The 27,614-nt window shown below is 42.2% G+C and overlaps 1 protein-coding gene across 1 annotated transcript; it reads right to left on the bottom strand.

The window, feature by feature from the left end:
- Positions 1-1,194: 1,194 nt before the first annotated feature.
- LOC122805437 (zinc finger protein 271-like) lies at positions 1,195-26,503 on the bottom strand. Its single transcript, XM_044075590.1, has 2 exons — positions 26,387-26,503; positions 1,195-3,744 (listed from the first exon to the last, which is right to left on the bottom strand). Exons 1-2 carry the CDS (start codon positions 26,427-26,429, stop codon positions 1,457-1,459), a joined length of 2,331 nt encoding a protein of 776 aa, XP_043931525.1. The 5' UTR covers positions 26,430-26,503; the 3' UTR covers positions 1,195-1,456.
- Positions 26,504-27,614: the final 1,111 nt, after the last annotated feature.

The following is a 27,614-nucleotide window of genomic DNA, read 5'->3' as shown; positions in this document are numbered from 1 at the left end:
TCACATTCTTGTCCCAGGCGGATATTTTCTTGGTGCTGCAGCTTTCCTGCCTTAAGTATTGCATCTGCACATTTATCAAGACCAAATTACATTCTTATATCATCATCTGAAAAGGTTTTGACCACTTCTAGTTGTGTTTTCAGCTCCTTTTCTGAAGAACTATACAGTTTTAAATCATCCACAAAAAGAAGATGAGAGGTATTTACAGTTTGTTGTTGTCTGGGAGCCAAATTGTAACCATGACCTAATCTGTTAAGTAGATAGCTTAATGGGTTAAGGGCAAGACAAAAAAAAAAAAAAAAAAAAAAGCAGCAGTGACAAAGAGTCACCCTGGAATAACCTTCTTTGAATTTTTATCCTTTATAATGGCTTAGTTGCCACTGTTTCATGGTCACTGTAATGTAAACTGATCATTGTAGGTTGTATCTTATACATCTGTAAGCACTCCTTTATCCATAAGTGTGGGACGCTGTCAAATGTTTTTTTTTTTTTTTGTAATCTATGACATATTTAGATTCTTCCCCCTTTTTACAATTGTCCATTATGACTTTAATAAACAACAAATGATCCTTTGTTCCATATGACTTTCTTTTGTTACCCTTTTTTTCTATTGCCATGATTGAGTTTTCTTCTAAATTACTATAAACCCTGTTGGCATCAATTCCAATATATTGTTTATACATCATCGGAAGGCAAGTTATTGGTCTACAGTTTTTAGAATAGATTGCAGGTTCACTGTATTATTTTTCCTGTTGTTAACCAGGTTGGTATGTGTTCAGGGTGTGCATATAACTAGTTCTTACTCACGGCTAAATCTTCATGCAAAGATGTTAATACTTGTAGCCGGAATTTTGGTACTGCAGCTGGGCCTGGAGTTTTCCAGTTAAGAATTTTTTTCTTAATTATGTTTCAATTTCTCTGGCTGTCACTTCATCCTAGTTCATACCCTCTACATTTGAAATTCTTACTGTTTCTTTTACCTCTTTTATCTATTCAGCATTTTTATTATGTTCCACTGGATCTTCATAGATACTTCTTCAAAATGTGTCTACTACTTTTTTGGTGGTGGTTCTGTTCCTTTTGTTTTGCTCCCCAATGCCCTAAAAAACTTTTTTGCGTCCTCAATGAATTGCTTATTTTGCACTTTCCTTTGTAGTTATCTTCATATCTTCTAAGTTTTTTGCTTGTGCCGATATCTTTAGTTTATTATTTGCAACAGGGTACAACGGATCCTGTTCTGTTCTACTACTGTGTGTTGCTTTTCTCATGTCTACCTTTCTAAGTATTTTTTGGTGATCTTTTCCCTCTTCTACACTCTTTCAACAGTGACACTTCTTGTCTTAATGGCTTTATAGTTTTTTTTTCAATTTGATACTTCCATGACAGCATTTGATTTCTTCCCTTAATTTTCCTTATTGCTGTGTATTTTTGTGGTGACACTTTATCTGTTATTAATTTAGCTGCCAGTGTGGATACTTTGATGTAGTGCCAGAAACCCCTTACCTGTAAAGCCTTTCTTGCGTGTGGGACATTTATATGGTTTCTGCCCATTATGTATTAAACAATGTTTTAACATATTACCCTTCTGTGTAAAACTCTTCCCACATGTGGGACATTTAAAGAGTTTCTGCCCAGTATGGATAAACTGATGCACTAGCAACCTCCTCTTATCTATAAGACCCTTGCCACATGTGGTACATTTATAGGGATAGTCCCCAGTGTGGATACTCTGATGCATTGCTAGATATCTCTTATCTGTAAAACTCTTGTCACATGTTGCACATTTATAAGGCTTTTGTCCAGTGTGGACATACTGATGTTTTACCAAGCTACCTTTCTGAGTAAAACTCTTGTCACATGTGACACATTTGTAGGGTTTCAGACCTATGTGGATGTACTGGTGTTTTGTCATGTTACCTTTTTGTGTAAAGTCCTTGCCACATGTGGTACATTTATAAGGTTTCTGGCCGGTATGGACTAACTGATGTTTTATCATGTTACCCCTTTGTGTAAAACTCTTGTTGCATGTGGTACATTTATACAGCTGTTGCCCACTGTGGCGACAATGATGTGCTATCAAACTTCTCTTACACATAAATCCTTTGTCACACACTGCACATTTATAAGGCTTCTGTCCAGTGTGTGTAATCTCATGTACTGTTAACTTTGTCTTATTTATAAACTTTTTGTCACATGTTGCACATTTATATTTAAAGGGTTTCTGCTTTGTGTGAACATACTGATGTTGCATCATGTTACCTTTTTGTGCAAACCCTTTGCCACATGTAGCACAATTATATGGTTTTTGCTCTGCATGGATATACTGATGTTTTACAATGTTGCTCTTCTGTGTAAAACTCTTCCCACATATGGTACATTTAAATGGTTTTTGCCCAGTGTGGCTACTTTGATGCGCTGACAAGCTTCTCTTACTTGTGAACCCCTTGCCACAGGTAGTACATAAATAGGGTTTATGTCCAGTATGGACATTTTGATGTGTTGCTAGCTGTCCCTTGTCTGTAAAGCCCTTGCTGCATGTGGAGCATTTATATGGTTTCTGCCCACTATGTACTAAACAATGTTTTAACATGTTACCCTTCTGTGTAAAACTCTTCCCGCATGTGGGACATTTAAAGAGTTTCTGTCCAGTGTGAATAACCTGATGCACTACCAACCTTCTTTTATCTATAAAACCTTTGCCACATGTGGTACATTTATAGGGGCATTGTCCAGTGTGGATACTCTGATGCATTACTAGATCTCTCTTCTCTGTAAAACCCTTGTCACATGTTGCACATTTATATGGCTTCAGTCCAGTGTGGACATACTGATGTTTTACCAAGCTACCTTTCTGAGTAAAAGTCTTGCCACATGTGACACATTTATGGGGTTTCAAACCAATGTGGGAATACTGATGTTTCAGCATGTTACCCTTCTGTGTAAAATCCTTGCCACATATGGTGCACTTATAGGGACGTTGCCCTGTGTGGATATTCTGATGCGTTGCTAGGTATCTCTTATCTCTAAAACCCTTGCCACATGTTGCACATTTATACGGCTTCTGTCCAGTGTGGACATATTGATGCTTTACCAAGCTGCACTTCTGTGTAAAACTCTTGTCACATGTAACACATTTATAGGGTTTCAAACCAATATGAGTGTACTGATGTTGTATCATGTTACCCTTCTGTGTAAAATCCTTGCCACATGTGATACATTTATACGGTTTCTGGCCAGTATGCACCAACTGATGTTTTCTCAAGTTACCCCTTTGTGTAAAACTCTTACCACATGTGATACATTTAAAGCATTTTTGCCCAGTACGAATAATGCGACGCACGGCTAAGCTTCTTTTGTCTATAAATCCAATATCTTGTGTTTCACTTTTATATAGCTGCTCTCCTTTGAATATCAGATCATGTGGTGCCAATGTATTCATCTGGTGTTTCCAACTGTCAATTAACAAATCAGTTAAGCTGCTACTATGAAGTGTAAAGTCATCACCGTTGTTAAGCCACTTGTATGGACTTTGCCATTCATGAGTTTCTAGATGCATTTTTTGTTCACTTTCCTCATTAAATTCCTCATAACTTTCAAAGAAGTAGTGTCTGCTTTTGGTCTGCATGGGGTCATGTCTTGTGATTGGCAGTGCATCTGGCAAAGCATAGTAACATTCTGTTTTAAGATATTTTCCAGGTGAAGATGGATGATTCTGAATTTCAATGAAATCTGCATTCCCGATGACTGAAAAAAAAAATCAGTAGGTCAGAACCAAAGTCGCAGCAAAGTTGTACTTTCTTATCTGACATGCTACATTACAAACTTTGTTATAATATCATCTCACAGACCTTCTTAATTTCTAACTGCAGTAAAAAATTAGCTGCTGCACAAGATTTCAGTAATGAATGTTTGACCTCCAAAAACTGTTCTGTACTTTTGCTATGTTTCATTGTCACTTCTAACTACACTATATTTAATAATGCTAGCTGGTTTATACTGTATTTTTTGTCTTGCAGAATACCTACCACCATATATGTCTGATGCTCTTTTTACAAACATGTTTACCTAAAATGCACGAATTCCTTGTAGCCACCACTATTATTATCACAGGTGCTCTTAACTAAATTAAGATCTCCCTAGGTGCAATTAATAACACAAATGTATAGCAGTCAGAATACAAGAAAATACTACCAACCTAAATTTCAGTTGTAACTGTGCTTGAATTCTATTAGTTTCTATTGCAGTGGCTTTACATACAAAAAGCCCTCCAACAAGCTGGAGGCAGAACAAAATGTTAAAGAAAGTACAGTTGTGTAATAACTTACCATAACACTGGATGTCCTACTGACCACTGTTGCAGTATTCCAAACTGTTGAGTTATCTCACTGGGGTACCAAAGCCAAAATCTTCCACAGAGTCATGCATCCAAAATATCACCTAAGCTTATTGACATTAAGGTATATAAACAGACATAGGAGTGTGAACTCTTCAGATTACCTTAAAGCTAGGAGACCTGAAGGTACATGAGGAAAGTTTACAAGACAGGCAAAGGTCAGCTAAAAGAAGGGAAGGCACAGAATGGCTCTCCTTCAGTCTATGAGAGAACAGAGGACAACACCTAGACATGAACAAAGAAGTGGGATGGTAGGATGGGAAGGAATATTGCAACTGTGATCAGCAGGACATCTACTGTTATGGTTAAGTTCTTAAACAGCTGTATTATGTCCATCCTTAGATCACAGTGGGAGAACTCCAAATTGTTGGGTGATTCATAAAGCTTAGTGAGTGGTAAGGGTGGGATGGATCAGGCATTGTGGAGCTGTAAATAAGTCAAGGGAGAACAGACCTAGCAAAGGAGACTCTGGATATAAAGAAATAATCTCTATCCTATAATGTATGATCAAAGCTTTTACAAAACACTAAGTTGCTGCTTCTATAATAGCTCTGGAATCAATTCCTTTGTAAAAGGCTCCAGAGGAGGCAACTGCTCTAGAGGAATGGGCCTTAACTGCAGAAGGTAAGGTTTTTACCATGGCAGGTGTAGCAAAAGGGAATGGATTTAGAAATCTAGTTAGCAATAATTTGCTTAAAGACTGGGTTTCCCATTTGGCTTCCTGAAAAGAAACAAACAACAGGTCAGTTTTGTGCATATTATTGGTCTTATCCAAGTAAAACCTGAGCTGCCTGTGCACATCCAGGGAATGTAGGATTCACACCCCTTATTCTGTGGGTTAAGGGAAAATATGGGAAGATTAATGTCCTAGTTAGGGGACAGTTTGTTAACCACCTAAGGCATAAATGAAGGATGGATCCTTAGAGAAACCCTGTCCTTATGAAAAATAAAGAAAGGAGGGGAGGCCATCAGGGAGTGGAGCTCAGAAACTCTTCTAGTAGAAGTAAGGGCCACTAGAAAAAGAAGTTATGTACTCACCATAAAGTTCCATCTGAGTAGACACTTCATTTGTCTGCAACCTGTGGGTGTCGGATCCGACCTCGGATCCGATCCGGCAGCTTTCCAAGCTCCAAGATTTGAGCTCCTAGCTCCTCCCCCTACCCATAATCCCCTACTACCAACCACATTACCTCAGATCGTTTTTTTGCCTCACCAACTCGAGACAGAAACCAACTCCGAATTATCAGAAAAATTCCCGAGGTTCGGGGGATGGCGGGGGGGGTCGGTTGCAGACAAATGAAGTATCTACTCAGATGGAACATTATGGTGAGTACATAACTTCTTTATCTGAAGTAGTTACTTCATTTGATCTGCAACCTGTGGGACAGAGTCCCCAGCTAACCTATAAGAACCTGGGTGGTCCTTACGGAAGGATATTCTGAAGCACCGCAGAGCCAAAAGAAGCCCTACTCCTGGAAATCATATCCAGTTTGTAATGAGAAATGAACGTATGAGATGAGGACCTAGAGTCTCAAAAACCTTTTTGTCTGGGACCGACATGGACTCCGGGGGGGCTGCAGCGTATTCTTTAATCAAGTCTCGCTGTAGCCTAATGGTATGTGCCATATAGTTTAGCGCCCTTATGCAAAAGGTCGCTGAAGCAAACATCCGCTTCCCAATCCGGTCAAGCGCTCGAGATTCCTTATCCGGTGGGTGAACCGAAGAACTCTCCTGCGCAAGTTCTTTCTTGGTGGCCGCCGCCACCAACATAGCATTAACGGGGGTTCCTTTGGCCCAAGATGGTCTATCTGTGGGTGGGCTGAGGACTTTATTGGGGCGCCTAGGGATTGGCTCCACGGTGTCGAGCTCCTTCCAAGCCCTGGTGGTAATTAAGTCCACCAGGGGGTCGGCCGGAGGGGACACCCAGGAGGTAGATGGGCCTGCCTCAAAGGCCTCCAGGAACACGGACTCATCAAGGGAGGGCTTTTGGGCTGACCACCCCCCTCTGATACGCAACATTTCCATGATGTCTCCAAAGGAGACATCTTCAGGGGGTGACCTTGGGGAACCCTCCGTATCATCTAAGTCTGTGTCTGTGGTAATGGACTTGGGGGAGTCCAGGTGCCTCCTTCTGCACCGATGTTTCCGAGGGACCTCCTCGGTGGGACTGTCCAAAATAGGGCTCGTCCACGGGTTGTTGTTCCTCCACGGGAACTAGCTGGAGGGCTTGGGCAGGCTGTCCAGATGGATGGATGATGGAAGACACACTCTCATACAGTGGGGCTACGGGTGGATCCGAAGCCCGGGTCGGGGATCTGGAGGACTCGACAGTACCCTCTCCACTACCTCAAAAGCCGAAAGAGAGCTACTCTCGCCAGCTTCTGAGAGCAATCTCCTCAGATCCGAGGAAGGGATCGGGGTCGGAGCCGACGCAGTCGGTGCCGAGGCAGAGGTGTGCTCCGACGCCAACAGCGCCGAAGACACAGCAACTCCCTTGGATCCGACAGTCAGCCCTCGGCCCCGAGAGCTCGGGTCCGACAAGCTCGAAGGTATAGTCGACGTCGAAGAGACCACCGCTATCGGCGCCGACAATTCCCCGGGTCCGAAAGGGCCTGGATCCGATGACTCCGAGACCCGAAAACGAGTCGGAGAAGGAGTGATCGGGGCAAATATGGGGGCTGCACTCCCCCTCAGGGGGGGGGAGGCAAGAGCATCCCCATCTGCATTTGGGTCTGTAAGAACTGACGCATCATCCGATCCATATCCGCTTCGGAGATGCTTCGGGTCGACCTAGACGAAGTAGTAGAGGCGGGCCGGGAGGGCCGCCTCGAAAATCTCGAGGGAGACCTATCCTCCTCCTCCGGCTCCGGCGAAAAACAGGGCAAACGGCGCTGAGAGGAGGGGGATCCGGAGACCCTCGAGGGAGACTTAAGTAGTTTTGCTGGCGGAGCCGAAGGATGAGATTCGGCCCGCCTTTTGTGGGACTTATGTCCATCCTTATCCTTGTGCCTCTTCTCTCTAAGGGAAGAGGCACTAGTTAGCCCAGAGCTCAAACCCGATGAGGGAGGTTGAGTCCCGGGTAGAGCTAAGGGGCTAGATGGCGCCAAAACTGCCGAAGCAGCTGGAGCCCAAACGGGAGAGGAAGAAGAAGCCGACTCCTGGGGGAGCTTTCCCGCCAGGATCAGCTTGTTCTTCCTATCCCGAAGTGCCCGGGGGTTAAAGGCTGCGCAGATTTGGCAGGCCTCTGACAAATGGGCTGCCCCCAGGCACAAAACGCACTGAGTGTGGCCATCAGCTGTTGAAAACTTGTGGCCACACTCAGTACATTTAGAAAAAATGGCCTTAGGCCCTTCTGACATCATTCACACACACACCCAAACACTAGGAGGGGGAGGGGAGTGAAGATAAAACTAGTAATTAATTTAACAGAAAAGGGACCAAAAACTAGCACAAGAAGCAGAAAAGGGAACGAACACACACACAACAACAACTTTGAATGAAAAAGTTGGTTTAAAACCAGCAATGATCTCACCCAGCCAGGAGCTCTTCACAAGGAAGTTTCTTCAGCCGCGGCAAAAAACGATCTGAGGTAATGTGGTTGGTAGTAGGGGATTATGGGTAGGGGGGAGGAGCTAGGAGCTCGAATCTTGGAGCTTGGAAACCTGTCGGATCTGACACCCACAGGTTGTAGATCAAATGAAGTAACTACTTCAGATGAATGGTTTTCCATGTATAAAATTTTAAAGAAGTGGAAGCTGATGGTTTAAAAGGTGCCATAGTAAGTTTTTCTAGGACAAAGTTAAAGCCCCACAAAGGAGGACTGCCTTTCCTTGGTTGGTTCAAATGAATGGCACCCCTGAGAAACTGCTTTACCTCAATTCTAGAAAGCAGTGGAATGTCCATAGACAGGCATACAGAAACAGCCATTAAGTGCGTCATAACTAAGGAATAGGCTAGACTGTCTCTTAGTAGCCCACACAAATAAGAAAGGAAAAAAAGGTTAGTAGGAACCCCAGTTTCAGTAGGGTTTTGTTTGTTAGAATGACACCAGACAGAAGTCTTTTCCATTTGGTAGGTTTCCTTGCCACCTGAAGAACTTGAACCATGCCCTCAGAAAATTGGTGTTTGAAAGGGATCAGAATCCTGTAATTCATAATGTCAGAATGAGACATATGAGGTTGGGATGAAGTAGAGAGCCCTTCTGTTATGTGAGCAAGTTTACCCAGTAGGTTAACTTGTGATTATGACTCCTGGATAAGTGATAGAGAAGGAGGAACCAGTGTTGCCTGGGCCAAAAAAGAGTCACCGGCAAGATTCTTGGGTTGTCCCTCTGGATCTTTAACAAGACCTTATGGAGAAGAGGTTTGGGGGGCATAAAGAAACCTCCTTTCCCAAAGAAATGACATGGCACCCATCCTCCAGGCCTAAGGGCAAGGAGTCCCACAGCATAACAGTGAATTGTAGTAACTGGGGATACCCCATTTATGGACTATGTCTAGGAAGATCTCTCTGTTCAGCATCCATTCATGAGGGTCTTCCCTAGTTCTACTAAGAAAATACACTAAGACATTGTCCTGGCATGGAAAGTAAACTGCTTGACGGGACATATTTGCATTTATGGTCTGTTCCCAAGAAAATCTACCAGTACATTACCCTGCAAGGGGATGTAAACTACTTAGAGGGAAAAGTTTACTTTTATGGCCTGTTCCCAAGCTAGAAAAGCCAATCTGCACAGCTGATAAGATCTGGTCACCCCATGTTTGTTTACATAACACATGACTGTAGTAATGTTAGTGAAGACCCTGAGGAAGCCTGGAGACTATATATGACAGAAGATTTGCAGGGTATGATTCAGTGCCTGCATTTCCTTCATACTAATGTGTTCTGTCCCTTGATTTGGTGTCCATTGCCATTAGACTATTAGGGAACCTGACCATGCCCCACAAGCTAGGTCTGAGGCATCTATGTACAGGTTCTGTGAAGGAACTGCAGGCTTGAAAGGTAAGCCTGGGTTGAGGTTTACCTGTGATATCCAACACTTAAATTCTTTCTTCAGAAAGGGGAGAAGTGGAATCTGAGTATCACTGGTGACAATGGTGACACCAAATATACTTTAGGTACCACTGGGTCTTATACGAATATTTGCAAAAGGCACCATGGGTATGGACAATGCTATGAATCCCAGAGCCTTGAGAATTTCCCTTGTAGGGCAGAACTGAAGGGGAGCAGGGACTGAAAATAGTTGGAAAAGGCCTGGACCTTCTCTTGTGGCAGGAAGGCCAGTATGAGACGCATGTCCAGCCTGCAGCCTAGAAAGTCCAGGTGTTGGGCAGGATTCAACTTTAATTTTATTGTGAACCCTGTAAGAGGATGACAGTGTAGTTGAGATGCTGTAAAAGAAACTCCTGAGAAGATGTCGGTATTAACAGGTCATCAAAGTGTGGAAATAGCTGAATTCTCTGAGTTCTACACAAGGCAAAAGCTGGTGCTAGGCACTTTGTGAAGACCCTGGGGCTGTAGATAGCCCAAAGGGTAGAGCAGAGAACTGAAAGTGTAATGAATAAGCTGAAAGTCTTAATGATGATTGCAAACTAGGAGCCATAGTCGAAACCCCTATTGAAGTGGACATCCTACAAAAGGGCCTCACGGAGACAAATGCCTGGTGTCAAAGCCATGGCCTTAGGCTCAATGCCAAAAAGCATATTGTTATCCCCTTTGGTAAAAACTCTATAACATAAGCTACCACATAGGTGGTAGTCTACTTAACACCGAAAGTGTGATAACAGACCTTGGGACACAGGTGGACAGTAGTCTCTCCTTTGATAATCACATTGCCACAGTAGTCAGGAAATCCTTCCACATGGCACACCTCATCACAACAGGTTTCTCATCCAGGAAAAAAGAGGTCATTGTTCCCCTCTACTCGTCGCTCATTAGACCCATTACAGAGTACAACACCCCTTTTGGTATGTACCTCAAAAGACATCTACAACAACTGGAAAGGCCGCAGAAATACCTAACAAAGAGGACTGCTGGCCTCAGACAGATTCCCTATTCAGACTGTCTCAAAAAACTCCAGCTTTACTCCGTCGCATATTGCCTACTCAGAGGCGATCTCTGCCTAACATACAAAGCTATGTCAAACCCAGAGCTGTTGGGACATGCTCCACTTAAAGAAATCCCAATCCCAATCCGAGCTACACGCTCTAGGGACCTAAACCTTGTCACCACAATAAACAGAACATGCTGGAGGGATAGATTCCTGTCCCAGAGACTTCCTCATACTCTGGAACAAACTACCTATCTATATCAAACAAAGCTCCTCATTAGCACTCAAGAAAAATCTTGACGATTGGATGGGAAATAGAAAATTCACCCCGGGGATCACCTCTGGGGCTCTGCTCGACAGGGGCACAGGAAAATAATTTTCTTGGGTGGGGAAAGCCAGAGTGCCTTTTTGGCTAGGCTTATATAGGCCCTAGGGCCAATAGCCTAGTACCTACCTATGAAACAAGTTGGCCACCTAAGGGGCAAATAATAGATCCCTATTAAGAGGGGATCCAAGAGTTTAGCTTTTATATCCGCAGTCAAGGACTGGGAACGAATCCATGTATACATATATTCTAATGACAGATCCAGTGGCAACTGTTCTGGAAGAAGTTTCTACTGCATTATAATTGCAGTTAATATTATGCCTTGCTACCTGAGTAGCCTGAGCCACCATGGAAATAGACACTTCCAGAGAAGACAGTTTTATTCAAATAAGTCAGAACAGACAAAAATATTTTGTCACTTGAGTTTCATAATTCACAGCTCTGAAGGCCAGGATGGAAGACGTGCACACCTTTCTATATCTGTTCATTGCCCTATTATCTTTGTCTGAGAGTAGAGAATTAGCAGCAGGTAAAAGTTTAGATGGGTAGTCAGTGGAAACAGAAAAGGCAGAGGGGTCTGGAGACCAAGATTCAGCTGCAGTAGAAGCAGATGCAAAAGGAACCAAAAAAGCCTCCAAAACTGGAGGGGCTAGTGCAAGTATAGGAGTGCCAACCTCTAGTAAACTGTAATATCTTTTCTGACCATCAGATATTTGTCTGGATTCAAATTCAAAATGCTGCATCATTTTAGTTATGGTTTCCCCAAAGGAGATTTTCTCTACAGGTGAATCAGGAGATAAGTATCATTATCAGAGGCCATTTGGACTGGGGAACGAATCTAGGATAAGTGGGACAGGGAATGTTCTTCTACATCAAACTGTGCCTCAATTTCCTTAGAACATGACTCAAACTGTCTTTTCTGAGAAGTAGAAGGAGAATGAGAAGGCGCAGAGGAAAGACAGGTGGCCTGAGAGACAAAATGGCCTTAAATAGGCCTTGGGAGAATTTCATCCATTCTTTTTCCGGAGATGTCTGAGGAGGAGAAACATTTTTTTTATTTTCTGTTTCTTCTTCTTGGAAATTATGTCCATGTCAACAAATCATGGCAGATCTGACCCCTGATGTACTTTGATCAAAGATCCAGGCACTACTTCCTGAACTAATATTTGAAGGATGCCCTATGATCCTTCTGAAATTATAAGTCTAAATTTCCCCTTCTCCAACATAACAGTAAGGTCTTTTGTACCAGACATGCAAGTGTCAGATGCCATACAGGCTTCAGGTGGGGTGGCTGCAGCAGGATTCTGAGAAGGCAAACGTATTGTGGGCTCTAGTGAAGCCTCAATGGGAACATCCAAGTTTGAATAAGTAGTCAATGATTTCGGCCTAGGCCATTTGAATTTCTTTTTTTGGAATTTTAGATTGGGTGAGGAACTTAAGACTCTGGGTCTCTAGATAGACATTAAGAGATGAAAGACACAAATGTAGAGTTTTTGGTACAAATACTCATAACAAATCTTACAGTTTTTATAGCTTCTTTCTGCACCAAGGCAAAAAAAAAACTGGGAATCGAGATCCTTATAAGGAATTTGCCTACCGCAATTGCAAACAAAAAAAAACAAGGAAGGTTCCTCAATGGGTCACTTATCTGAATGAATGATACCAAAGACCATGTGTAGAACAGATTGTCAGGTGCAAGACCTGTGTTCAGACTGGTGCTAAGATGGTCTGAGAATTTCACATACATCTGCACTTATGTAATCTTATGGCCATGGGCTTAGGTCATACTGCAGACGTTTGGCTCTATGGAAGGTTTTGGCTTTGGTTCCCTAGCCGGACGTAAAGGTTACTTGGCTGGATAACCCTACAGCTTAGAATACTGTGACAGTGATCTAAGGAAGGATATTAATTATATCCAAAGAATTTATGACAGCAAAGTATATGTATCTCACTCAACATCTCAGCAAACTTGAAAAGTCCCAGAGGTTTCAAACAAAAAAGATCTCTAGTTTTAAGAGAACCATAGTTACCAGGACAGACTGAAAGCCCTGTCCCTGTACTCTGTTGTCTTATATAGTCTTGAGGGGGAAATCTGTGGCTTGCTTACCATGCCATTACACAGCCAGTGGTCCTTGACCTCTTATATGTCAATAAGTCAGATATCTCAGCTAATACTAAAAATAGAGCTCTAAACCTTCATCAATAGATAAACAGGTCACAACAGAGAGATAAAGTCAGCAACCATAGCCCCCCCCCCCCAGAAATAAACTTTCTCTACATTTTAATAATGTTATTTAAAATCTTCCTTCATACTTAAACCTAGACTGGATGAGTGGTCTCAAGTTTACCAAGAACTAACTGGCCTCTCCCTCCTTGAGAAAGGAGGTAAAGTCTAAGGGTGGGTATTGGCAAGGTATACATGGTTGTTTGACTAAATAGCTTTGAAACTTGCATGAAACCTATATATTGGGACTCTTTATTAAAATAACACAGTTTTAGCCCCACACCAAAAGCATTCAAAGGAATTTGAACACATTAATTAAAACATTCTTATATAAACATCAAACAATGATATAACCAATCCATCAGTCAATCATCCTTTCTAATTGCCTCCTCATTTAACCCATTACATTTCAGGGTGCTGAAGTTAAGTAAGTGTACTGCCTCTTTACACTGCAACTGTCTTTTTAAATTCATATCATAACACTCTTTAATAAATACATTTTCTAAAATGCTATCCTTTAACTGTCTAGCATCTGAGGAATGACAAGCTTTAAAATGAAGAGCAACAGCATTTTCCTTTTTTTGAATGTGCATATTATCCTTCAGGTGCTCCTGCAGTCTAATAAAATAATTTATTTTTTGTTTCACCAATAGAGAATAGATTGCAAGAGTGCCTTGGAACATGAACAACAGCTTCTCTGTCACAGGTAACTCGCTCTCTCGCTGTCGCTCTCTCTCTCACTAAAAATGCAACTGTTGGCTGCGATATAATAATGACCATCTGTGCTGGGGTGTGGATTGTGTAGCTGTACACATCCACTTTACTTTCATTAGAATACTCTGACTTTACCTTTGTAGTTTAACCACAGTATCTGTGGGTACATAATGCAGAAACCACATCTCTGTCACTAATTATTATTTAATTATGGTCTTCCAAACACAAATGAGAAAAATTTCCTAAGTTACACCCCAAGGCCCCATATCAGTCTCTCCTTTCCCTTCAATGGATTTCTTTTTTTCTGGCTTAGAATAGGCTACTTAATCTCAAACATTTTTCAGGTAAATTGCATTTTCATTGCACTAATCTAACAAAATGAAGTGAATATATAAGCTCACCACAAGAACTGGACACAATCTGCCTTCTAAATCTGCAGCAGATAAATCACTCCCAATACTACAAAGCAAGAAAGACTTTCAGTACAAAAAGTCTGAAATAAAAACAGAATACACACTTTTGTACTACTATAGATAGACCCCTCACTATAGAATTCATGTAGATTTGTTTTCTCTGTTACTAATTTCTTCCATATAACAAGGAAGGTTAACAGTGTGTAGTTCAACAAGGACACTGAGGTGCTACAGTGAATTATGCATGAAATGTTGCTAATGTATGCCATGGTAGAAACTCTATAACCATCTGGTAGTGCCACCTCTAAAGGAGGCCATCAGATTGAAAAAGAAGCCTTCTATACAATGTGGCTAGTGTCTGTCATGGCAGAAACCTTAGAACCATCTGGTAGTACCAGAAGGCCATCGGATTAAAAAAAGAAGCCTTCTATGCAATGTGAGGGGGATTTAAGCTGCCATAATGTGTATATGGATATCTACATAAACAAAAAAGGGCCATAGAAATGCTTTATACAAATATTCTAAAATGTGTTCTTTTAAACCAGTCACTATTCATGTTCTTGAATTTGTAGGAAGTAGAATTTCTAAGGGAAATTTGGACAACTTGTTGGAAATCTAGGAAAAATACTGGCAACTAAGATTAAGGGTCAATGTGTCACAAGGTTTTAATGATATGACTAACATGGTGTGTTTTAAAACAAAAATCAGCAAAGGTACAAGGTCTTCCCCATTGTTGTTTTGAATTTTGTACTGACGTGACTTAATATTTTCTCATATAAGGATTTGACCTTATTCTTACTTTTATTTCTAAAGATGTCTACATATTAAAAGAAAAAAAGCACCAAACTATTGTTTCCCTGTTTGTTCCTTTCTGGAATGATGTTTTCTGAGTTTGTTTTATTTCTACATTCCTCATAATGGACAACTGATTGTTGATTATCTCATTTATAGATACCAAAAGGCCAAAAAGCAGTGGCTATGTAGCTGTCAAACTGAAGATTCAGGTGTGGAACGAGTTTGGTGAGGTCATGCAGAATGACTTCTTGGTCTCAAAGAGGTTTGGTCAAACCATCTAGTAACTTGGAGGGAAGGGTGGGACTAAACTGTTCTCAGCAAAGATGGTGAAATGATAGCTTCACGTGGAGACACTGTCAGGGGGTGGAAGGAATACTTTAAGAAATTCCTGAACTCACTCTTCCTTGAACAGGCAGTGCCAAAAGCTAATGGTGGGATTTGGTCTCTTTCTGTTTCTGTAGATGAGGTACTGTCAAATTCATAGTTCCACAGTGACATGTTTGTGAAGTGGAGGACATCAAGCAAGAAATTCTGCCCACCCTGAATGTTGTTTGGGTGCTGTGGCTAACGTTCCTTTCCAATGTTGTGCAGAAGGTGCAGATGCTTCCTCTAAATTGGGAAACTGGGGTTACTGGCAATGAGAGGCCACCACGAAATGAGAGGTATTGGTGCTCTCCTGGAAAGGAATGGTTTGCACTCTGGAGATGAGACAAAAACATAAAGAAATAAAAAAGCAAACAGAATGTGCTCTCAGTACAGAAGGATCATACAAATCTGCCTCCTTGGAAAGACTTATGCCAGGCTGCTTTAAAGGCTGCTTCATCAGACAGCTGATCCTCTGATTTATGACTCATGAGGATCAATATGGACTTCATTCTGGTTTTAGAAAAGTAGATCAACCATTTGACCTTGCATGGATACTGAAGGTGTCACAGCAGTTTGCTAGAATGGTTTACTTGTGTTTGTGGAATTAGAGATTCATAACTCAGAATGTCATGCATAAGGCACTCCAAAAGTCACTGCTCTGTGTCACAGTCTTTGTATTTTCAGAGTGAAGCACTGTGTTTGCATTAATAGCATTAAGTAAAATCTTTTTCAGGTAGGCACAGATCTCCACCAGTGGAGTGTCTCACCTCCCCTTCTGTTCATGAGTCACATAGACAGGGTACCAAGGCACAGCCAAGGTTTGAAAATAATCTACGATGAAAATGTGGGGGCTCCATCTTTGTTGTCTGCAAAGGATGCTGTCCTGTTGGCCTCAAGTGACTGTGATCTCCACAGTTTAGTGGAGTAGCTTGGTGCAGAGTATAAAGCTGTTGAGGATGGAAATAAGGACCATCAAATATGAGGTCATGGTTCTCCCCTAGCAAGGTGTAGACTATACTATGCAGATAGGAGGGGAACAGTTCCTGCAAGTTGAGGAATTTAAGTACTGTGTGATGCTGTTCACAATCCAGGAAATAGGTAAATCAGCAGATGGCGAGTGGATGAGCCATCGGCAGAAGTACTGCAGGCACTGTATCAACTTAAGTTCAAGTTTATTACAGTATTTTTCCAAAGCATGTTATAACAAAATAAGTCCAAATGAGTAGAATGAGTGAAACTGATAACTATATGAAACAAATGCAACAAATCTGCAACAAGAAAATACATCAACAGCAGGGTTATAAAATGGGACAAAGTTGTTAAAAAAGGGTATAAGTAGAAACATATAGTTGCTTACAAACCCAAAATATAAATAACCAAACAAGTTACAGAGACCATAATGTAATAAATGTCTCAGCATTTGTATTAGATAGAAAAAGAATACTTTAAAAGCCATTAATAAAACAAAAGCCAAGTAGCCATATCTAACAGCTGTTAATAAAAAATAAGGAAACACTGAAAGCAGGCATTCCTAGCAAAATGTTCCAAAGTCCATAATTAACAATGGAAAATAAAATGCTGACAGGCAAGTAAAAAATAAACTACAACAACTACACCTATAGGTGATTTAGATAAAGCCACCTGAAGAGAATGGAGCCACACTACCACAGTTTCTAAAAAAATAAACCAAAGCTGAAAGTCTAAAAAATCTAGATAATTCAAATTTTTGCTATCTATATACCAAGCTTGCTCAAATCAAACTAAGGTACGAAAAATCTCCTTAATTGTATATATGCCACTCTATAGAAATTTTCTGTCATTCGTGGATTATGTGTTGTCATATAAAGACATGGAGCTCTGATTGTATATATGTCTCTGGACAGAATTTTCTTTGTCATTTGTTGCATTTGTACTGTTATGTTATGTAGCTTTTCTCCCCGGGCCTCTGCTGTAAATGGACCTTGTTCCAGTCGGACTTTCCCAGTAAATAAATGTAAAATAAAAATAAATAAATAAAAATAAAAATAAAAATTCCCAAAAAGCAAGCATTCAGAGAGATGCTTCCTTGTATACACAGATCTTCAGACTAAATGCCAACCCTCAGAAAACAATCATCATCTTCATAGGTTTATAGGTTCGTACTAGGCCATCAGCCCTAGGGCCTATACAAGCCTAGCCATAACAATTCCCTGGCTATTTCTTCCCACACTATTTGCTTCCCTGGACCTCTGTCTAGCAGGGCGACTGACGTGATCCCTGGGGTGAATTTCCTTTTTGCCATCCAGTCATCAAGGTTCCTTTTGAAGAGGGCCAAAGAGGTGATCTGCTTGACATGTATGGGCAGTCTGTTCCAGAGTCTGGGGAGTCTCTGGGTCAGGAACCTATCCTTCCAGTTTTGTTTATTGTGATGAAAGGTTTAGATCCCTGGAGTGTGTGGCTCTGAGGGACTGGGATTTCTTTAAGTGTAGCATGTCCAACAACTCTGGGTTTGACATGGCCTTGTATGTTAAGCAGAGATCGCCTTGGAGTAGACGATATGCGACAGAGTATAGCTGGAGTTTTTAAAGGCGGTCAGCGTAGGGCATCTGCTTTAGGCCTGAGATTCTTTTGGTGAGGTATTTCTGCGGCCTTTTAAGTTGTTGCAGATGTCTTGAGAGGTACATACCAAATGGGGCACTGTATTCTATAATGGGTCTAATGAGGGATGAGTACAGTGGGACAATGACCTCCTTTTTTTCTGGATGAAAAGCCCTTAGTGATGAGGTGTGCCACATAAAAGGATTTCCTGACTGTTGTGGCGATGTGGTTACTGAAGGTGAGACCACTATCCACCTGTGTCCCTAAGTCTCTTATCACACTTTCGGTGTTTAGTGTAGTGCCACCTATGTGATAATTCATGGGTACATGCTTTTTCCCGTGATAACTATACATTTCTTGGCATTGAGCTTGAGCCCATGGCTCTGGTGCCAAGCATCTGTTTCTGTAAGGCCCTTCTGTAGAGTATTCTTCTCTCACACCTTCCATCTTTTATGTCCACTCCAGTAAACAGGAAGACAACTCGAACCAAAGCCAAAACAATAGTACTTGCCAGCAAAAAAGTTGCAATTTTACAGCTGCAGGATGCATACCTACACAAATGGACAGATCTGAAAAAAATGCAGACAGAATTCAATGAGCAAATTAAAAAGTATAACAAAACTCAACACTGTGGTAGCCATCTTTTTGAGTGCTACATCATCATCTGTATATGTCACTATACCACACTGCAGTGATGAAGACAGAGCAGAGTCATAGGATGAAGCTCTCAGTTTACCGATCATTCTATGTCCCCATCCTCACATACAGTCACAAGTTTAATGGAGTGAGTGAAAGGATAAATTATGGCTATAAGCCATGGAAATGAGGTTCTTTCAAATGATTTCTCTACTCAAATTATATGAAAAGTAAGGATGTCAGCCACTTGGAAATATCTCAAAGCACAATCACCATTCCTCTGGGCTAAGAAGAGTCTGCTTAGGTGGCACATGCACTTTGTAAGGATGCCCTTTGAGCACCTCCAGCATATAAGGCCCTGAGGCGGACTCCAGGGCACACTGTATAGAATAGATATCTTAACTTTCATGTGAAAACATGGGATCCCACTGGATAGGCAAAGTATTATTGCTGGGGATAGGGTTGCCTGGTCTAATCTGCCCAGTTTGTTACCCATGTAAGCCTCACCAGGGCATGTGATTTAGAAAATAATAGACATTACAGTTCCCTTAAGTGGAGGAATTTAATTATTGTGTGATGTTCACAATGGAGGGAACAAGTGATCAACAGAAGTCCAAATAGAGTTTTTTTCTGCTACGAAAATATAATGTTCATAGCTTCATAGGTAGGTACTAGGCTATCTGCCCTAGAGCATTTATAAGCTTAGCTAGAATGTGTTGGGTTTCGCCTCCCTTTTAGATTAGATTCCTGAGCCTCTGTCCAGCAGGGCCATAGAAGTGATCCCAGGTGTAAATTTATGATTTCCCAACCACTCATCAAGATTTCTTTTGAAGAGGGTAAGTGAGGTGCTCTGCCTAACATGGATTGGGATTCTACTCCAGAGCGAGGGAAGCCTCTGGGATATGAATCTGTCTCTCCAGCATGTCCTATTTATTGTTGTGCTGAGGTTTAAATCCCTGGAGCGTGTAGCTCTAAGGGATTTGGATTTCTTGAGGTGGAGCATGTCCATTAATTCCGGGTCAAGACATAGCCTTGTACATCAGGCAGAGATCGCCTTTGAGTAGGCGGTAAGCAACTGAGTAGAGCTGGAGTTTCTTTAGTCGAGCTGCATAGGGCATCTGTTTGAGGTCCACAATCCTCTTGGTGAGGTACTTTTGGGGTCTCTCTAGCTGTTGCAGGTGTCGGGTACGGTACATCCCAAATGGGGCATTGTACTCAATTATGGGCCTGATGAGTAGAGGGGCACAATGACCTCTCTTTATCTAGATGTGAACCCTTTCTTGATTAGGTGGGCTATATAGAAGGTTTTTCTAACCACTTTGGCAATGTGATTATCAAAGGAGAGGTTACTATCTACTTGGGTCCCCAGATCCCTAATTTCATCTTCCATACTTAGTGGATTACCACCTATGTGGTAGTTTGTGGGCACATTGTTTTTCCCAAAAGGGATGACTATGCACTTTTTGGCATTTAGCTTGAGGCCATGGTTCTGACACCAGGTATCCGTCTCCGTAAGACCCTTCTGGAGGATGCTTGTGTCAGCCAGAGAGACAATTATGGCTCCCACTTTGCAATCATCTGCAAACTTGGTCAGCCACAGTCCTCCCGTGCTTGCCTGTACCTCATAGAAGTATATACCGAACAAGAGGGGTCCCAGGACTGAGCCCTGTGGGATGGCACTTGTAACCGATTTGGAGGCGGACATGGCACCCGCAAATCTGACCATGTGGGTTCTATCCCTGAGCCACTTTGCAACCCATCTAGTGACATAGGAGTTGATATTCAAGCTGGTAAGCTTATTTATAATGCCAGAGTGAGGTATTGTGTCGAAGGCCTTTGCGAGGTCCAGGTAGGCTGTGTGGACTACCTTTCCCTCATCTACGGCTTTGGTAACTGTTTCAAAGAAGTCAACTAGGTTTAAGAGGCAAGATCTGCCTTTAAATAAGCCGAATTGGGTAGGGTCCAGTGTCTGGAGGTTCCCAATGTCTTTGTTTATGAGATCGATGATGATGCGCTCCATAGCTTTGCAGACCAGGTAGTCAGGCTTCTAGGGCGATAGTTCCAGGGATCCGTTGTGGTGCCACCTTTGTGGAGTGGGATAACTGTTGCTGTACGCCATTCTTTGGGTACATATCCTGTAGTAAAGCTGAGTTTGATCAGTGACTTTATGTGAGGGTTCAGTTCTTTTTGGAGCTCGTTTAAGACGCAGCCCGGGACACCATCCGGTCCCAATGATGCTGTGTTTTTTACTTTGGAGAGGGCTGCTTTCACCTGTGTGACTGTGATGTCTGAGAGACTACATCCATCTGGGATAGACACTGACCCTTTTGGGGGGGAAGGGGGGGTAACGTTTGCACTGAACCTGTCCGCCAGGATGTTGGCAATGTCAGTGGGTTCAGTGTATTTTTTGTCATTTTGTACCAGCTCAGAGCAGATCTGAGAGTTGCCACCTAGATTCTTGACGTCGCTAAAGAAGGCCTTGTGATTATCTTTAGAGTCTTTGGCGATTTTTCTTTCAAAGCTGGCCTTTGATGATTTTATGAGGGATCGTAGTTCTTGCTAATACTGATCAGGGATGCCTTCCCTTTTTGGGATTTTGCTCTATCATGTAATAGTTTTCTCCTTCTGTTGTATAGCTTATTTATGGCTGGGGTCCACCAGACTGGTCTCCTGTTTTTGGAGGAGTGAGTATTGGTTTTACTTGGGATGGCTCGATCCATGCATTCCTGTAGGTGCTCATAGAATGCATTTGTAAAGGATTCTGCGGTTTGGGCAGCATTTTCCATTAGCCTGGGGGCTCTGAAGCTTTCCACCTCAGTCTTGAGAAGTGTGAAGTTTGCTTTTGAGAAATTTTTCACAGTGGTTTCCTTGGCTGGGGGTGGGGCTGGGATGTGGATGCCCAGTGTGATTAGTTTATGGTCTGATCTTACCAATGAGGGGTTTACCTCTGGTATGGAACATTTAGCCCCCATATTGGTGATGACCAAGTCCAATATGTTGTCCCCTCTTGTGGGAGTGGTGACCAGTTGTTCAATGGCGTTTAAGTTTATAGGGCAAAGGAGTTGGGACTTGAGTAGTTTTCAAAGTCAATGCTTGGGTAGTTGAAATCACCCAATATCACGGTGTTTGGCGAGACCTTCATATTCTCCAATGTTCTCAGGAATGCCGAGTGGGGGGTCCTGAGACAAGGTGGGTGATCTGTAGCAAGCTACAAACTGGAAAGCAGTTTTGCCCACTGTTAGTTGCACATGGACGGTCTCCGATCCCTCGTGCAGTACCACTAACCTGGAGATGTGGGTATTCTTGATGAAAATGGATACTCCCCTGCCTTATGTATTTTGGTCCAAGTTCTGCGGCCGAAAAGCATGGTATGAGTTATATCCTGGTAGTGCTGGGGTGCTCTCTGGAGCCTTGAACCAGGTTTCTGTTACTGCACAGATATCAATTTTCTCCATACTGAGGAGTGCATCGAGTGCGTGCATCTTGAGGTTTAGACTTCTGACGTTGAGTAGCATTACCCTTAGTTTTTTGTTTCTTGTGTTGTCTATGGAGGTGGGTTTGTCATTTGAGCATTGCCTAAAAAAGGCACTATGGGGGTGGCAAGAGCCTTAGCCAGTATTTGAAAGCCTAAGGGTGACAGGTGCAAACTGTCCCTAGTGAAGCAACGTGGCTTGTCGAGCATGTCATCCCAGGCTGGCAGACACTGGATCCCCTTTGAATGACACCAATAGTTTAGCCAATTGTTAAAATTGATCATTTTGTCTTTATACTGTGGCATCATTCTTGGTGAGGGCAAGATGCTATTCAGGGTCAGGGTCATATCGCCCTGAGCTACATGATCAGAGAGCTCCCCTATGTCTCTTTTCATGTAGTCCAGGGAGGTAGGTCTCAGGTCATTCACACCAACATGGACAATGACAGAGTCATATTTGTTCTTGCTTTGGAGTGACCTGAGTGCTTGTGTTATGTGGCGGATCCTGGCACCCGACAGGCAGCCAACAGTGACAATCTCCTTGTTCAGTCTGGTGAGTGGGACGTCAGTGTGCCTGACAATAGAGTCTCCTATTACTAGAGTATTTGGTGTGTTATTTAGCCTTAATGGCTGCGACTGTGTGGCACACTGACTTTGTGAAATACGTGATACATGAATATTGTTGTGGGGTAGCAGTTGCTTGGATGTCTGCTTTGGAGGTCTCTGCTGCTTTGGCAAATTTTTATTTAGGGCCTCCGAGTATGTTTTTGTGTGTTTATGTGTCTTGTTTGCTGATACGATTGGTCTATGTGAGACTGGTTGTGTGGTGAGAGTGGTTTCCTTCTCCTCCTGACTGACTGTGCCACTCTTGGGTTGAAAGAGCTCAGCCTCCAGTTTGGCTGTATAGTTGCATCTCTCACATACATTTGAGTTTGTTGGAAGGAGGAGAGGGCTGTCTGCGTACATAAGGCAATTGTAACATTGCCTCAAGATTCCCAGATTCACCAGCTGGACTGGAGAGTATACCTGAAACTGCCCTTTGGACATGCCTGAATAGTTTAAAGAACTGGTTTATTGACTGCCCAGAAGGGAAGAATATGGAGCCTTGTACTTCTAAATAGTATAAGGGGGTATAGTGCTATAGTTTGTTAGTGCTTACTTGAGAATTTTGAGTAAGTGCTGGGCTGTAAAAGGAGAGTTGAGTGCTTGCTTTGAGAGTTTGACTAGTTCTAAGGGAAAAATTGAAGAGCAGACTTTGTGGAGCCGGGAATAGTTTAACACTGCTTAAACGGCACTGTGCGACATTGCGCGATGCGCAAAACCGTGCAAATGTGGGTTATAAGGCAGGGAGCTTGAAAGAGATAGGAATTAGCCCAAAACGGCCAATAAGCTACTAGTTGCTGGGCTGAGGCCACTCCTCCGGGGACAGATAGGCTGCTCAAAGCTCCCCACTCTCACTGGTGAACAGAGAAGCTTCCTCCTATCCAAGTAAGGATATGGGCAACACAGGAACTTATACCACAGCCCAGAATTTAGCAAAACCTGAAATCTGGACTTCTCTAGTTTAGAGCAAACAAGGATTTTTTTTTTTTTTTTTTACAGAACAACAGTAACTTACACTATAAATGTTTTAAACAGGCTAGCACACTTGAGTGTGTAGCCTACAACAGTTAAACAACACAAAAATTACTTTAAATGACTTTTAAAGTGCAAAAACAGTACAAAATACAATGCTTTTGAAATCTTAGACAAGCTAGAAACTGGCTTTTCGGCGAGAAAATGCAGTTGCAGGTAGAAAGGCAGAGAAAAAATACTTAATCTGTTGAAAGTCTCTCTTTTGTCTCTCTGCTGCTTGTAGCACTCTGCATGACACCATGAGGAGCTGTGCTGAGTTAGATACAAGCGCAAAACTGTGCAAATGCAGGTTTTAAGGCAGGGAGCTTGAAAGAGATAGGAATTAGCCCAAAATGGCCAATAAGCTATTAGTTGCTGGGCTGAGACCATTTTCCAGGAACAGATAGGCTGTTCAAAGCTTCCCACTCTCACTGGTGAACAGAGAAGCTTCCTCCTATCCAACTAAGGATATGGGAAACACAGGAACTTATACCACAGCCCAGAATTCAGCAAAACCTTAAATCTGGACTACTCTAGTTTAGAAAAGGCGGGAAACAAGGAATTTTTTTTTCTTTGTTTACTGCAAAAATAAGTGTTACTAGAAAAGATGACTTTAGATTAAATTCTCCACTGGCACATATAACTTCCTACACTTGCCTCCCAGTTACTGCTACAGATGGTAAAATGACAGAACAAAGTTAAATTGTTAAAGATTATACTTCCCGAAACCTAATTGCTCACCGCTGTCCATCCATGGGACTGATTGACAGGGTCTCTAACATTGCTACTGGCTGCCTAAATTGTCTTTTTTGCTGGACTCTCTGTCTTACAATTCTTTCATTTTGGGCTCTTCACAGTTTCTGACATGGTTCTATTTACTTAAATCCAAACCTTCAACACTGCACAGTTCTGTAGTACCACTTACCCAAGCTGTTCAATGTCATATTATATTTTGTAGCAATTCTTCCCCTGAGCAATCTGTCACACCATGTTCTGCAGTGCTGCTTACTTCAAACTTCAATACCCACCAAGAGATCTAGTACAGTGCCACACCAAGTTCTACATTAAGACTTAACCCAACCCGACGGTGCCACGTCATATACTGCAATACTTCTCACAATCCTATTCCTTTGTACTACACCAGGTGCTGAAATGCTACTCATCTCTAACCTTCAATGCTGCACATCATGTTCTGCATTACTGTTCATCCCCAAAGTCAGTGTTACATCAGGTTCTGTAGTGCTTCTCCTATCAAATATGAGTACCATACCAATTTCTGCAGTGTTGCTCATCCCTAGCCTTTTATATTACACTGTGCTCTGTAGCAGTGCTCATCCATTCCACCCTTCAAGTTTATAAAACATTTTGCTGTGCTATTTACCCATCCAGCCCTCAGTACTACACCATGTTCTGCATGGCTGTTCACCTCCTGCACTCAGTGCCACAGCATGTTCTGCTCTTCTGCTCATCCCCAGCAATAAGTTCCATAGCATGATATGCTGTACTGCTTACCCCCAACCATGATCTGCAGTGCAGTACATCTCCAGCCTTCAGTGAAACTTGTGTAGTGCAGCATACCTGCATCCCTCAGTGTCACACCAAGTTCTGCAATGTGGCACACCTCCAGCCCCCCAGTGCTGAACTATTTTATGAAGTATGGCACATCTTCAACCCCCCCAGTGACACATCATGTTCTGCAGTGTGGCACACCTCCACCCCCCCAGTGACACATCATGTTCTGCAGTGTGGCACACCTCCAACCCCCAGTGACACACCTTGTTCTACAGTGTGGCACACCTACAGCCCCCAGTGACACACCATGTTCTGCAGTGTAGCAAACCTCCAGCCCCCAGTGACACACAATGTTCTGCAGAACAGCATATTCAACCTCACTGACACACAGTGTTCTGCAGAACAGCATATCCCCAGCCCTGAGTGGTACACAATTTTCTACAGTGTGGCACACATTCAGCCCCCAGTGCTGTGCTATGTTCTACAGCACACCACACCCCGGCTCTCACCATGTCTTACAGTATTGCATACCTACAACCCCCAGTGGCAAACCATGTTTTGCAGTGCCACACCATGTACTACAGTGTCACACACCCTTCTGGAGACACACCATGTTCTGCAGTGTCACACACCCACAGCCCTCAGGGGGACACACCATGTTCTGCAGTGTTGCATACCCCCAGCCCTCAGTGCCACACCATATTCTACAGTGTCACACCCCCCCCAGAACCCAGAGACACACCATGTTCTGCAGTGTTACACACCCACAGCCCGCAGGGACACCCAATGTTTTGCAGTGCAGTTCATCTGTAGCCCTCACCGACACAGCAGGTTCTACTGTACTGCACAGCATTCACTGCCATAGCATGTTTTGTTGTACTGCTTATCCCTCAGTGTAATGCGATATTTTTCAGTGGTGTTCAAGTCTCTTACCCTCCCAACCTTCCAGATATCTGTGTTGCTTTAACTCTTTCCAGCTACACTCCCGCTGTTTAGCCCTTCCCAGCCTTCAGCACTGCTCCAACAGCTGCTGTTTCTGATTAGCACTCCTCACACATTTTACAAGAAAATGTACAACAAATCCTGCTGTGGCTGCTGGGCTTAGTATATTTCAAACCTTATTTGCCTGGGATGATTGAAATGCATCAAACTGGGTGTATTCAGATTTCTGAAGACTGGTGCACCCTTCCCTACTGCACACATAGTATCTTCTATCTCCACCTCCACCTTCTGAAATTTACTTGTAGCTAAGAGTGGGGAGAACCCAATCACTTAATTATATATTCATGTACTTACTGCTTATAGTGCTATCAGGAAACTGGATTTCTTCTACTTTCATTTCTATTTTGGTTTCATCAAATGGAAATATCTCATCCTTCTCGACAAGCAAGCAAAGGTGTTCCACTGGGATGTCATATCCTGAAAATCAAAAGTAGCAGACATTAGATGCTTAAGAAAGGTCCTTCCCGAAATGTTGCACTAGATTTACAATGGCTCATTTGTACACTGTTGATAGGCAGTTGTAAAAATACACCCAGAAGAAAACAGCAACATTTCATTAGGACTTATGGACCAAAACTGACTACCTCTGGAGTCAAATGGCTATGTTTCACATTCTTATACTATTGTACCCCTATAAAATCTTTTTACCATGAACATTACTACATCACTCACTTTAAACCGTTGTCAAAATTTGTAAATCTTGCTTCTTCTATAAGTGGCTTCTTCACAAGCTACTTTTGTCAATGACATTCAGAAAACTCAAAGCAGAATATAATTCCAACAGTAATCAGGTGCCTCTGCAAAAACACAAAACAAATCCAAAGAATAAAAGCAGACAGAGGCAAGGCTCCAGTTTCTTCAGCTGATTTATTAAAAGACACACAAGCGCTTTCACCACAAGGCTTCTTCAGGTGTATAAAAAGCAGCACTCAACACACCCATTCTTATACTAAGCATTGTAGATGACATCTTCATTTTATGGGGGGGGGGTCTATAGAACAGCCAATGATGTTTGTAGACTATATTAATGCTTCAACAAATTTTCTTAAATTCACCATGAACTGTTCATATACTGAAGTTAGCTTTCTAGATGTCTCTATTATACAAGAACCTAATGGTGCAATGAGCACTAAAATGTTTAGGAAGGGATGTCATGTGAACAGTTTATTAAGAAAAGATAGCATGCACCCTCAATACATTTTTCGGAATGTTGCACAGAATCAGGCTAAATGGATTGTGAGATTAAGAGCTAACACAGGACATGGTCTTAATGACCATGTACCATTGAGACCCATCCTGAAAAATAGACCATTACGTAGGTAGAATCTGTTACATTTATGTGGTTTATGTGTATTTGTAATATGTATTTTTTGTAATATTGCTTTTATGAAATGTGGTTTTTGCAATGAAGTTTTTATATATTTTACTATGCATTTTACTGTGGGCTGAATACAATTGTTCTTTGTGCCTTTAAGAGTTTTCTCTTTTTAATCATGTGACTAGCTAATGCTTAGTATAAGAA

This window comes from Protopterus annectens, chromosome 1.part1 (assembly GCF_019279795.1).
Source record: "Protopterus annectens isolate FY-2018-M chromosome 1.part1, PAN1.0, whole genome shotgun sequence".
Classification (NCBI taxonomy): domain Eukaryota; kingdom Metazoa; phylum Chordata; order Ceratodontiformes; family Protopteridae; genus Protopterus; species Protopterus annectens.
The sequence above is the reverse complement of the archived record's forward strand: the minus strand, read 5'-3'. Positions and strand labels throughout refer to the sequence as shown.